This window comes from Filicampus tigris, chromosome 20, assembly GCF_054856515.1.
Source record: "Filicampus tigris isolate MCC_2025a chromosome 20, RoL_Ftig_1.0, whole genome shotgun sequence".
Lineage (NCBI taxonomy): Eukaryota > Metazoa > Chordata > Actinopteri > Syngnathiformes > Syngnathidae > Filicampus > Filicampus tigris.
In genome coordinates this window covers 916,191-930,142 of record NC_141236.1, presented here as the reverse complement: position 1 = coordinate 930,142, position 13,952 = coordinate 916,191, and the positions used below count along the sequence as shown (strand labels likewise).

At 39.8% G+C, this 13,952-nt stretch overlaps 1 protein-coding gene across 6 annotated transcripts in view; it reads left to right on the top strand.

The window, feature by feature from the left end:
* Positions 1 to 13,952, top strand: part of map3k7 (mitogen-activated protein kinase kinase kinase 7) — a 70,191-nt gene that overhangs the window by 32,880 nt on the left and 23,359 nt on the right. For all 6 annotated transcript variants that reach the window (XM_086019000.1, XM_086019002.1, XM_086018999.1 and 3 more), the window contains 3 exons: positions 4,860 to 4,984; positions 11,608 to 11,736; positions 11,935 to 12,065. In XM_086019000.1, the coding sequence (XP_085875126.1) occupies positions 4,860 to 4,984; positions 11,608 to 11,736; positions 11,935 to 12,065 (385 nt within the window). The remainder of the gene's footprint in view (positions 1 to 4,859; positions 4,985 to 11,607; positions 11,737 to 11,934; positions 12,066 to 13,952) is intronic.

Sequence of the window (13,952 nt, the reverse complement as noted above, 5' to 3'; positions counted from 1 at the left end):
TGAGTTTACCAGGAAGCGGGTTGAGCACGCAAGTTGTCTGTTTTGCCACACCAACTAATTTTGTTAGGCTTTCAAGAGATACTATTTTAAAAAGAGATAGGGTTGTCAGACAGTTATCAGCCATAACAACCCTATTAACATCAGTACCCGCGGAATTCAACAGGGTTTTAGGAGCGGTGTCCTTAATCTCATCCTGAATGCGCTCAATCTTCAGCGTAAAGAATTGCATGAAGTCATGGGCTGAATGAGAGGAGCTAATGGAGGTTGGCAGCTGTTGTGTTAGCATTGCCACTGTATCAAATAAATATTTAGGATTGTTTTTATTTAGAACAATTAATCTGGAAAAGTAATTAGTTTTGGCTAAGGCTAGTGCTTCTTTATATATTAGTAAGCTATCACACCATCCCTGACAGAAGACCTCAAGTTTAGTCACACGCCATTTGTGCTCTAGCTTCCTACATGATTGTTTAAGTGAGCGGGTTTCCTCAGTAAGCCACGGAGTAGGCCGTTTAGGATGAGTTTTATGTCTTAATGGTGCAACGGAGTCAAGCGCATTTAACAGAGCAGCATTAAAATCAACCAATATAGCTCGGAAACTAAGCAGTTGCCAGGGGCAGTAGCTCAGACAGCGCAGCGGTGCTTGAAGAACTAATATTTCGGTTGCTAAAGCTTTGATTGTGGTCAGGACGATGGTAATGAGCCCGCACTTCAAATTTTATAAAGTAATGGTCAGACATAACAGTAGTATATGGTAACACCATTATATATATCATGGCAATTTTAATATCACGATATGACGATATTGACGATATTGTGACATCCCTATTGTCCGACAATTATCTGCCTTAATGCCCCAATTAACATAAGTACTCGCAGGATTTGAGTGAGTTTTAGGAACGGTGTCCTTAATCTCATCCCAAATGAGCTGTATTTTATGAGTATTTTTTTGGGGGGGGGGGGGATTTTTGGATTACTGCAAGGTATCGCACCATGCTTGATGGACAACCTCAAGTTTAGTCACACGCAATTTGCGGTCAAGCCTCAAGCTATTTGATTAAATATGCATGTTTCATCTGTAATCCACGGAGTAAATCTCTTATGACGAGTTTTAATGGTGCTACGGAGTCGAGCACATTTAACAGAACAGCATTGACATCATTCGTGAAATTATCAATCGAACCAATATAAAATGGAAAAGAAGCAGTTGCCAGAGGCAGTAGCTCATAGAGCACAGTAGTGGTTGTAGAACTAATATTGCGGCTGCTATAGCTTTGATTGTGGTTAGGACGATGGCAATGAGCCAAGATGTCAAATTTCATAAAGTAATGTTTAAAATAAATGTGTAAAGTATAGTATGTGGTAATACCATTGCATTTGAGGTTGCTAATACTCGGATTAGTAACAAATCTAAACTATTACCATTTTTGTGCGTTGTTTCAGCTATTATCTATGTGACACCAAAAGTATCAATCATTGCCTGAAACACAGCGGTAAGTGGTTCAGATGGGGAATTTATATGAATATTACAGTCATCCATAATTTGTGTATTATGGGTGACTTCAATAATCTGTGTGAGTCACTAAATCAGACACAACTTCATCCAACATCTAAAGAGCCAGACTCAGGGCCAAGGGGATGATAAATAACTGCCAGAGGTGGGCATTTTTAGGTTTGTCATTTGTCATCCGTCAGCGGCCTGAGCACCCGTCTGTCATCCCTCAGGCTGTAATTTTTTTCAAGCCGAACCAAACTGTAATCGTCTGTCGTTCAGTCCGTCATGTTATTTTAACACTAGGAGTACCAGGATTTTGACACTACAAAAAGTACAAGACCCGTCAATTTGACTTTACTGCACTTCACTTAGAAAAAGAGTAAGTAAATCCTTAGTACGGCACACAAACTATGTCAAGATTGCACCTCAGAACTCTTTTTCTCAATGGGGGAATTATGTCAACAAGCACCACATAAGATTATTATTTTATTTATTTCGGTGTCTGGCATGCACTAGCCACAACGTCACGACAATCACATCTACAGCCTATTTTACAACATGCGACACGGCTGCTCCTCTTACTCCTCCTCCTGTGTGTCAGTTGAGCAATTCATCCTTAGACTCGTCAGTATTTTGAAGCAGATATGACGGCTCTTTTAAAAAAAAAAAAAAAAAAAAAAAAAAATGTAATTCGATCATGGTGACCTGCAGCGTTTCTCAATGCAACTAATGGTCGCTGTAGAAACCTGGCGGCGCCGTCCCAACCCAACGTGTGTACCGTCAAATTAACTAGTACGCCGTAGTAATGGCTATAAAAAATATTTTATATTGTTTAATACCATTGCACCATGGTAAGGAAATATATACAGAAATAGGAAAAGTCAAGAGGCCAGGAGCATCTTAAATATAGTAATAACACATCAAAGTTTGAAAAGCTCTCGTACTTCTAGTGTTATTCGCACTTCTGTCAGTAAATGCCAACGGTCTGTCCATTGTTAATCTGTTTAAAAAAAAAAAAAAGTCCATCTATTATATAAACTGGTTTGATTGAAATATACAATACAATACAACACAATGGTAAACGGAGTGCTTTATCTACGGCATACTGTGTTGGCGTCTGCTCAAACAGCTTTACACACACATGCACTCACATTCATTCCCCATAACTTACACTTATTTGCCAATGTACTGAACTGTTAAGTGGGAGCCTACTGCTGCTTTGTAGGCCTAGATAGACCAAACCAACGTCGGAGGTCGTGAAGCGTCGTGGTGTCTGAATGCGTCGTGGCGTCTGAATGCGCCGTCTGATTGGTGTAGTGACCACCGTCGTAGTATCGTAACTCGTCAGTAAGTGTCTGGGGGGCGTTTACACATGTTGAATCGGCGTCGCCAGTCGTGACATTTGGTCACTCTGATTGGCTGTTAGCTAGTAAATCAGCGCTCGGAGCACCAACGGGAAGTGAAAAATGCGGATAAACAGGAGCGCGCCTTTGCTGCCTTCATCTTCTTACAAGTACAAGAGCGAGGGTTGCCAATTTAAGTATTTCACAATACTGTGTCAAGAACGTGATGATTTACTTCGCGTGGACGTTCATCGTGAGCGAAGAATATAGCTGAATGCATTGTTTACATTTTTATAATCCACCCCCGGCCAACAGCTTTCCGGTTGGAGTTTTCTAACCATGAGAAATGGTGACTACCGCCGCCGATGGTATGGAAGGGTATTACATCGTATGCATGCGCAGAAGGTACTTTAATGATCAGCGTTGCTGTCTGTCGTTGCTGTCGTGTATTTTTCCAGTGTGACGTGCCGACAGCCGGCCGGACACCACAGGGGTAAGCGTCTGTCACTGTTGGCCAACGTCGTTTTGGTCTGTCTAGGCCTTAACTCTTAAGAATTTTACTTTAAAGTTTTGCTTACCTTAACCAGATTCCTGTCTCGCATTGTTGCCAAATGCTTCCTAGTTCTTGTACAAACTGAAATTCTTCTTTTTCTTTTTTCTTTTTCTTTTTCTTTTTCTTTTTCTTTTTCTTTTTCTTCTTTTTCTTTTTCTTTTTTTTCTTCTTTACAGCTCTAGCTGTTATGGAATGCGCTATATAAATAAAATTGTATTGTATTCTCCTCCTTCTCCTACTCCTTCTCTTCTTTATCCTTACTCTTCTTTCACTTCTTTCTTTTGTTTCTCTTAGTCTTGTCTTCCTCTTCTCTTCCATTTTTTTTTTTTTTAGGGGCGAAATGTAGTGTGGGGCTGCAAAATACCATTCCACAACCCCCTAACCTTACTCTTTCCTAAATTAAATAATGTAAAACTCATAAGAACTTCTCTGTAAAACAGTTTCTGTATTCAAAACGACTTTATTACCTCTTAGCTAATTATTTTTTGCCTTCCCAGCCTAACTAACTCATAATTCTCTTTGATGCATACCACCACTTACTGTACATATTGTATACAGTCAATGTGGTCTTTTCAAGTAAGCCTGCTGTCGTAAAACAATCACACAAGACAGGCGGGGCGTGTTTCTGTACCTCGTCAGTGCATCTGTCAGTGACGGACTGCGAGGTCCGTTGGTACAGGTTTCCCATCTATTGTCTAATGTCAGCAAAATTAGCATCACTCAGGGACGGGCTGGTGGTCAGTATGACGGAATGCCCGTCTTTGATAACTGCAAGATAAATGTTAACAAGGCTGTCGATCACATAACGAGAACTTCAAAGGAGGATTCCTAGGTGCAGTATTAATAACACTGCGTTGCCTGGGTCCCATATTGTACGTCGAGTGACAATAGGCACAGCGCGAGGTCACGATCGTAGGAATCTCTTATTTGTCGGCTCTCAAGTACTTTTATCGGTAGCAAGCACCGTGTCATAGATGAGACCAACCAAGAATGCCGAAACTTGTCTTGTAGCACTACTGTGTATCGCACACAGTAGAAAACATTAGTATGCAGTCAGTATGCAATACAGCAGTAGCTAGTGAAAGTATGACGCTCTGGGCACATGAAAAGTGTTGTGCAGGCAGTTAATAAAGGCAGCTAAAGGTGGCTCCGGGGTATCACAGAAGAGAACAGTGGTCTTGCTTTTTAAAGGAAGCCAACACAACACGTCAGTCGGTACTTGACCGGGTTAGGGACAATTACAGGGACGGGCGAAAACCCACTTCCGTCCTTGCTTAGTCAGTCCTTTTAAAAAAAAAAAAGTGTCCTCCTTCCGTCCACAAAATGGGCGTGCATCCAAGACAAGACGAAGATGATCAATATACAGTATACGGGAGTTGACTAACAAATGCAGATGTTAATGCATCTTTACAAAACTTGGACATTTGTGTTATTTTGTATGTGTTCATGTTCATTCTTTGTTTCTTTTTAGTTTGCTGCTTGTGGCAGGTGGCACTGTACTCAAGATATGTGATTTTGGAACAGCTTGTGACATTCAGACTCATATGACAAACAACAAAGGAAGTGCAGCGTGGATGGCTCCAGAGGTGTTTGAAGGCAAGTATTTGGCTTTGTCCAAATTTTTAAAACTAATTAAGCATTGTCTCATTCATGCTTGTCCAATGTTGGTCATCAGGTGGAAAGTAACTAATTACAAGGGTTCACAATGGTTAATCTGCTTCCTACTCTCATGCAATAGACACTTTTGCTGATTGCTCTCGCACTTGCTTGTATTTTTCTGCAATAAGCTTTTTTTTCTTATAAAGAAACAGCGACTCCTGCACACTTTTATATTTGTGGTACTGTAAATTTTTGTATGTAGCCGTGACAGCATTTCAACATTGTTTTGTTAACTCCTTTCGACAATGTGAGTATGGTCTGCTAATTTAGCACAAGACTGCTAATGCTATTGGTAAATAGATGCCTCCCTTTTTCACTGAAGACTTTCACAAATTTCTTGTGAAGATGTCAGTATAGTGAGTATTCCTACCTACGGAAATTCCCTCACCCGGAAAAAAAACGCATGCATTAAATTTTCTACTACCGTATATTCCAGACTATAAATCACGTTTTTTTTTTTCATAGTTTGGCCGGGGGTGCGAATTATACCCTGGACCGACTTATGTGTGAAATTATTAACACATTATTACCTGTATATCATTTCACATGTTATTGCAGGTCCATCGGCCCACGGGTGGGTTTTCGTGTCGTGCCCGCGGGAAATTCATATCTGCAGGCTCGGCGAGCATTTAAGTCAAACAATCGCTAACACACAAAAAATAAGGAGCTCACCATTTCAGCCTCATAAATGTCTGACACAATTTCATAATCCATCATCAATTATCATATTACGTTGACAAGGGTCCAGTAAAAGTATTCCAGTAGTATAATTAGTCCACAACAAGCCTGAGATGCACATCCTTCGATGCTTTAGCAACACGAGATTTCAAAACATAGGCTCGACCTTATGTTTGCTTGATTGCTTACTTGATCCAATAAACAAATGTTTCCCATGTCAGGAGTTCAACAAAAGCCACTGAACAAATTACATGCGTAAATAGTACCACCCCTGCATGTGGACAATTCGTCAATTGTGTTTGCAGTCACAACCAAACTTGCTAAGATGGTGATTGAAGCATTCAATGGCCAATGAAATTCTTAAAAAAAAACAAAAAAACATGGAAACTCTTGAACAAAAACAATCACCGTGCGTAACTTGCGTAACACACACTTTCAAAGCGATCAAATCGATCTACAACCGTTTTGGTGAGTTTAAATTGATCTTACCTGTTGTAAATTCCTCATTAGTGCTTCGTTTATACAGGCATTGGTTTACTATTTAATTTGTGTGTTTTACACCAGACACGTTTTGGGGCAGCTAATGGGTCCTTTCTTGACGTTGATTTATGTCGGGCATATTGTTGGACAGCTAAAAGGGGTCCTAACGAGAGACGTTTCGAGTCTGTTAGCCGTTAGCAGCAGATGTGCACCTCTTCATCGTCGGCCGGGATTGAGCTAGTTGTTGAGCTCTGTGGAATGGATTGGAGTGCTATTAAAGCCACGTTGTTCCCTATCACTGTGTCCGGTCACCCTCTTTGATACGAGCGACTGTGTGGATGAGGCACTCCGGTGAATCATTATATGGACAGATTTATTAGCGTTACGCGACGGAGACAACCTACCTTCCGTGGAGTGGAGGGGCGTTGTTGTGTAATGTAACGTAAGCGTACCGTTCATCCTGTTGTTGTCTCTATTGTATTTTTATTTTAAATTGTTCGTCATTTAAATTTTAAATGACATGTCTGTTCTTGGTGTTGGATTCTATCAAATACATTTCCTCCAAAAATGCGACTTATACTCCAGTGCGACTTGTATGTTTTTTTCTTTTTTCTTATGCATTTTATGGCTGGTGCGACTTGTACTCTGGAGCCACTTATAGTCAGGAAAATACGATACTACATTACGTTAACGATCGATTCCTTGCAACGGAAGTTGAAATTTTTTTAAAACAAACCCGATCGTGGCAGGGTGTGTGATGTAGGCAGCGCGCAGCCGCCTCCTAGTACAAAGAAGTTAAACCAACCAAGAAGCTGCTAAACCAACAATGAAGAAGCATTTAAAGCAATGAAGCAGCAGCAGCTAACACAACGCGCGCCATACTCGCGTCGAGAGAGCGAGCGGCGCAACTTTGTTCAAATAGAGTAAATGACCAGTCAACTCAGTACAACTGTCTCTTACAGTAAAATTATACTGTGGATGATAACCCAATTAAAGACCTCAGGATGGAGAGGTGGTGTACAAGTAGAGGAGTTCCCAGTCTTTGACAAGATAGCACCAGTTAGCCATATTTGACCTTCTGTATCACACTTAAGTTAAAATCAGGCAAGTAAAATATGAATGGACTATGGCAACAATGAGTCCGCCAAAAAGTTAAAGTAGTCCTAAGATGGTTGGTCAACAATAATGTATGCACTGCAAGAGAGTATTAGTTTACTTACATTGTACGAACATTGAATGAAGGTTAATGTATGTGTATCAACAATTCTGCTTTGAGGTAGCATCTAATGCAAATAAGCATTTACAATGCGCTGGTGGAGGAGAAACTGCACATAACGATGTACAAAAAACAGTTAACTGTTTTTTTTTAATAGGTTTAAAAAAATATCAATATAGACTGATATAAAATACTTTAGACTTAGTTTTTCAGACATATTTGCCAGCCGTACTAACCACATTATGTTAGCAATGGAGTTTATTTAATCTTTAAATTGACCAGTTTTATGTCACGCTTTTATAGTTACGTTGACTTCTTGTTAAAGGTTAAGTATTATGTTAAAATAAAATAGCCTAAATTCATTTTTCCCTGGGTCATTATTTTCAATAATGAAAAAGAAAGCAAAAAAAAAAATCAATATATATTGATATCGACCAATATGACACACTAATATCATGATATACTTTTCGGTCATATCGCCAAGCCCTACTTCAATCCAAAAGAAAAAACAGCCATGAACAATGGCTATATTAAAAATTAATAGCAAACATAAAACTACCCAGAACATGAACATCCAACTAAAAAACGGATATGATCCATGTCTACAAGACACTGACTGCCTGAAATAAAATTCATCTTCCAGTACACATGAAAGCTAAACTACAACATTACAGAAAATGATGTGGTCAACCGCTGGTCCCCAAACACTGATTTATGACAGAGCTCGAAGTGATGTAAAACACTTTTGCAACTAGAAGAACACCAAAGTGCTGTGTTTTGCTAGTTGCATCGTGTCCGATATTTCTGAGAAAATCAAGCTCGCGACTGAGCACCAGTGCTGGGCGTCAGCCAAACAACGTCGAGAATGGATTTATACTGGTACCACATCACATGCAGGTCCCCCACTCCTGACACACAGCCAAACAAAGAAAAAATAAAAGTGTTGCATACTTTTTGATCCCACAGATGCAATGTCATAAGCCCCATTTTGTTTTTATTTCACTGATCACCACACTGTGCGTGTGTGTGTGTGTGTCTGTTGTTTTTATTGGATATTTGTCTTCATTTGGCGACGTGTCTACTTGTGCGGCACCTGCGTGTGACGTGAAAATTATATTCTCTACGCCGATTGGCTGACGCCGACGAGGGACTGACTGGGACCACGTGGGTTGGCCAGAAATTAGATACTGATAGACGATGCCCAGCTCTACTGAGCACCCAACTGTGAAATCTCACATCATAAACACTGGAGCCCTGGATTCCCCGGAGAAAAAAATTAAAAATAAAACAGGGTTCTACATTAACAGTGACTTGGTGGCCTGGAGCCACCACATGAATGTGCTGGGGCACCTGAAGCTTATTGACGCTGGCCCAAACATGCTAGTACAAATTCCACTAATAAATACAATGAAATCAACATGTTTTGGTTTTTTTGTTAATGTTAAACATCCATTATTTTGAGTTTTGAATTGATCCATCATCATTGGTATTTTTACTGTGCTTCACACATTTTTCTGTACGTCAGGGTACTTCCTTCCATATGTAATGGCTTAAACAAGATATAAAGCCCAGAAAATTTACAATGTTAAATGTGAAGTTAAATTTGATACTGGGGGACAGGGTCTACACAACCTGGCTTAGCCACCACCCAAAAAGGCTTACTGTAGGACCGTGTACGGGTCGGCGGCCATCAATTAAATTTGGCCCACCAGATGACATTGTTGAAAAAACCTGATAATTAGCAATGTCATGATAATCACGGTATTAAAAGTTACTTGATCTCATCGTGGTCTTGTTTTGCTGCAAAATAATGAGCCGTTTTGCTTCAAATGTAATTTAGTACAGCAATGATGGTTTGAAGCGCCTGTTGTGCTCAAATTACGCTGCCAATCAAGTGCCTGCATTAATAAAACAAGCATCCGATTGACTGAATAATCCACGTGACACATCAGAAGTAATACATTAATGATTGGCTGACTGCAGCACGAGCCATTTATTCCACAAGCTATTTAAACAAAAGCCAGTCGTGTGCGCAACTTGTCAATAATTCCGCCCAAATAACACAAAATCACTCCGCCAGCCCCTTTCCAATTGAAGGCGCGTCTGACGTCACAGTGCTGCCGCTTGAATAGAACATTTTTGTATCCCGGGCTCAAACTTTCATTCATTGAACTTGTTCACGTATAACACTAACTATTGCATAATCTGTGCTGAGTTGCCGTAAGTAATAAATTGCTCACTTCAGCCAGGCAAGCTTCATAAACCCCTGGAAGTAGCTGCCATCAACCCACTTCTAAAAATGAGAACGCTGGATGCTTCCATGTAAACAAATTATAGACCCATCTCAAACCTCTCCTCCTTAGCCAATATGGTTGAGAGTGCCTTTTAATCAACTCAGCAATTTCTTGACCTCAAATGGACTCTTCGATATATTTCAATCAGGTTTCCAACCTCATCACAGTACAGAATCAAAATGCTAATTTATATACGGTTGAACACTGACTTGTGAAAGGTGTCAGTTCTAGTTTTATTGGATCTCAATGCTGCATTTGATATTGTAGATCAGGGCTGCATATAAGTGGTGTGCAGGTATGCATTTGTACTGATAATATTCATGTGTGTTCCAGAAGGTAGGAAACAGATAAATGTAAATGTCAGCACTTAATTTTAGAAATGTCTGCAAGTTTTTCCATTTTCAAATGATCATTTCTATTTGCAAAATACTACTAGGAAATCACCATGCCCCATCACTGGTGAGCTATTTTTTTAAAGAGGTCCGCGGGCGATTCTAGGATCCTTGGGGGCCTTGTTACCCATGGGCACGAAGTTGGTGCCACCTGGTGTAAACGGTTAGTGCACATTACCTGAATGAAATTGCACAGAAAATCAGCTTTATTGCGCATCCTGTTGATGTTAAGTCACTTCTTAGATCAGGTTTTAGGGAGGTGACCAGTTCAGGGAGTACCCTGTCTCCCACCCAAACACAGCTGGGATAGGCTCCAGCACTCCCGCAACCCTAGTGAGGATAAGCAGTTCAGAACATGGCTGAATGGATGTATTTTTATTATTTATGTATTTATTATTATTATTATTGTTTTGTGGCGATATGTCTGGGAAAGAAGCTATCTCACTGTGTTTTTCTGAGCTCTGTGTGATCTATATCATCTGTTCAATGGTAATAGTTTTGAATAGGTGGTTACTGTCTCTATTGAATGTCACCAGCAGCTTCTTCTCCAGGTTGTCACTTCTAAGCACTCTGAGGAAGTGGAGTTGCTGCTAGGCTTTCTTCACCACCACCGTAGTGCTAGCTAATGCTAGCTAGTGTTAGCAGTCCGGGAGAGGTCATCAAAAAACTGCACGCTCAAGGATCGACAGAGTGGGCCCATTACACACAGTCATTATTGATGTAGAGTGGGGCCAGGTCTGCTCTGTCCTTCCTGAAGGATAATTTATTTGGTTTTTATGTTGTTCACAGTTTTCTGAACACAATGCTTTCAGTCTGTTGACCTCATCTATGTGGTCTGACTCACACCACGGTTGTGTTAACTGCAAGGTTTATGATGGTGTTTGAGAGATTGGTTGGAGTGCAGTCATAATTAGGAGAGAGAGTGTTCTGCATGAACCAGAGCCTCTGAATCAGGAGTAGGGATCGGAACGGAAGATGGTACTTTTTTTGGTATGGAACGATTTGGGTCCGTAATTAGTTCCGAAGCGCGTCTTTCTATGTTTTTCCACATTTCTTTTTTTTTTCTGCTTTGCTCACATATTGTGTAGCCGCATACTACATTGCTCTGCGTTTGTATCCTGATAAGCTCCTTTTTTTGTTTTTCTGCTGGACTCTCCTGGATACTTTGTCTGTTACATCTATTATTTTTTACTTATTTTGTATACAGTCGGTTGTGGCTATTCTTTTCAACATTTTTTGTGACCAACTTACAATAACGCGTGAGCACAGCCTCCTAATTGGCAAAATACACCTTGTACCAACAGGACTAGAAGCAAATTGACTCTCCTCTCCACTGGAAAAAAAAACTCCAACTATTTTGTCATTTTTACGAACCGCAAATATTAGGTGGTCCACTGTATTTCAATTCTATGACAATTCATGTTATTAATAATATACTGGAGCAATTGATCACAGCAATGTTGTTTCTTTGAAGATGACCATATCCTTCTGTACTTCTAGGTAGCAATTACAGCGAGAAATGCGACGTATTTAGCTGGGGGATAATTCTCTGGGAGGTGGTCACACGTAGAAAGCCCTTTGATGAAATCGGAGGACCAGCTTTCCGTATTATGTGGGCAGTGCACAATGGTGAGTCAGAAGGATGGAGACATCATAAATACAGACATCATAAATACAGACATCTTTGGGGCAATGCCCATATTAACCTATTATTATGTAAAATTTGACTTTCATTTCAGCATCAATTTATCTTACATTTAAAACATGTTTTTGCTATTGTGGGATTATACCAATGTTTTTCCTCGAATTGTGTGTATTTTGCTTCAGGGACAAGACCACCTTTAATCAAAAATTTACCCAAACCTATTGAGAATTTGATGACGCGTTGCTGGTCCAAAGACCCCTCTCAGCGGCCTTCCATGGAGGAGATTGTGAAAATCATGACTCATCTCATGCAGGTAATCTATTACGAAGTTTACATACATTTTCCATAGCTTATACTGTCAGGGTGTCAGGTATCTCTCTGTTTTGAACTTATAAAGTTAAACTAATATATACATTTGACACAAGGCTCGAAATAAGCTGGTTTGCATGTATTACGCCTCACAGAGAAATTGAAAAGCAAAATTACGAGCCGATGTAACGCGCATACGTACAGTAAGAACAGGATGTTGGATTCGGAAGCAAAGCGATTCTGTTGATGGAGCAGGAAGATGGTGAAAGTGTGAAAGCATTTCAAACTGAAACGAGCACCGTGGAAAGACTAGCGCCGTGGCGTACAATCGTTGTAACATGGACCTTGCTCTCCGCCGAAGACACCCAGCCTGAGGCTGCGTAGTATCTGAAACAAGGTGACAGTGCAAATTCATCAGTGAGATTCATGTTAATGTACATAGGGAGTGCAGCAGCATAGGTCTCTGTTACTTAACTTACAGTTGAATTTGTGGCTTAGTACCAAAGTGACAATACAGTACCGTATTTTCCGGGCTATAAGCCACACTGTTATATAAGCCGCACCCACTCTATTTTTAGAACATTCTGGAAAAAACCTTAAATAAGATGCACCTTTACATAAGCCGCACCCATCTATGTTGAAAACTTTTATATTTACTGCATTTACAGAACGATTATGAACTGTAAATGTACACGTGTGTACCTGAGCAGATTCTTTCCTAACACCTTTTAACACTGCAGCAACGTTGCTCATTAAAACGGAACAGAACCAAGAGAAAATACACAGTATTTATCTTAACTTACAGCCAATCACATTCATGTGCACTTCAGGGACCTCTAGGAAAACATAAAATCAAAGCATTACAGCACGTAATGCAATAACCTAGTCTATGGCGCCCTCGCCTCTTGAACTCCTCCACCTGCAGTCACATCCAGTTAATGGGAAATGTATTGTATTGAATTGTACTGTCATTCCGGTTAGAGCGCCCCGAGCGGTGGAAGAAAAATCCACAGAATAGCCGCACCGGACTATAAGCCGCATGGCTCAAAATCTAGTGAAAAAATCGTGGTTTATAGTCCGGAAAATACTGTATATGCCTGTGACCTTAATTACATCATGTAGTATGCTTATAAGTTCTGCTCAGTACATGCACCGCCTGTGTACTATTCCAAGTGGCTACAGTATATTAGAGTTTTAGTGAAGTCAAATGAAGGAAAGATTAGTTTCCACACTTGTGGTGTCTTCATTTTAGTTTGAACACTTCCAAAACTTCTAGTAGTACAAAGAACATTTGTTTCATTCCTTGTCAACTGGTCTAAGATCATGAATGCACAGCCATGAATCTACTGTAATATGTCACTTGATAAAATGCCCACAACTTAGGCGAAGTTGCCTCATTTTTGACACAGGAAATTCTAAGTGTAAACTGATATGTATGTATACTGTATTTGTGCTTGAAATAGCCAAATTGCCCCATGGAAAATGTTTCTAGATAAGAAAATAATTTGTTGCTCTGCACAATGTTAATCTAAGAAACAGAAACTTTTGATTGTATTAAAAAGGAACCTACTGGTAGTTGGCCACTTATTGAGTGTTTTTTTGTTTTTTTTTAATTCTCTCTTTTGTATTCATATTAAAAAATATATGTTATTTGACACTATTTGATTTTGAAATTGAATTTTCAGTTAGATAATTGAATACTAAAATATTCAATAGCTGCAGCCCTCTAACTCCCCTGTTATATTGTCTTTTTGTTCGTTTTGTTTTGTTTAATAAAACCCTTGTTTCAGGTCCCTGAGATTCACCTGCAAAAATATACTTTTCAAAATCACAAGCTTGTTCCTCAAATTAAGCCACTGATTTACAAAAATGCTCCTCAAAGAAAAAAGGT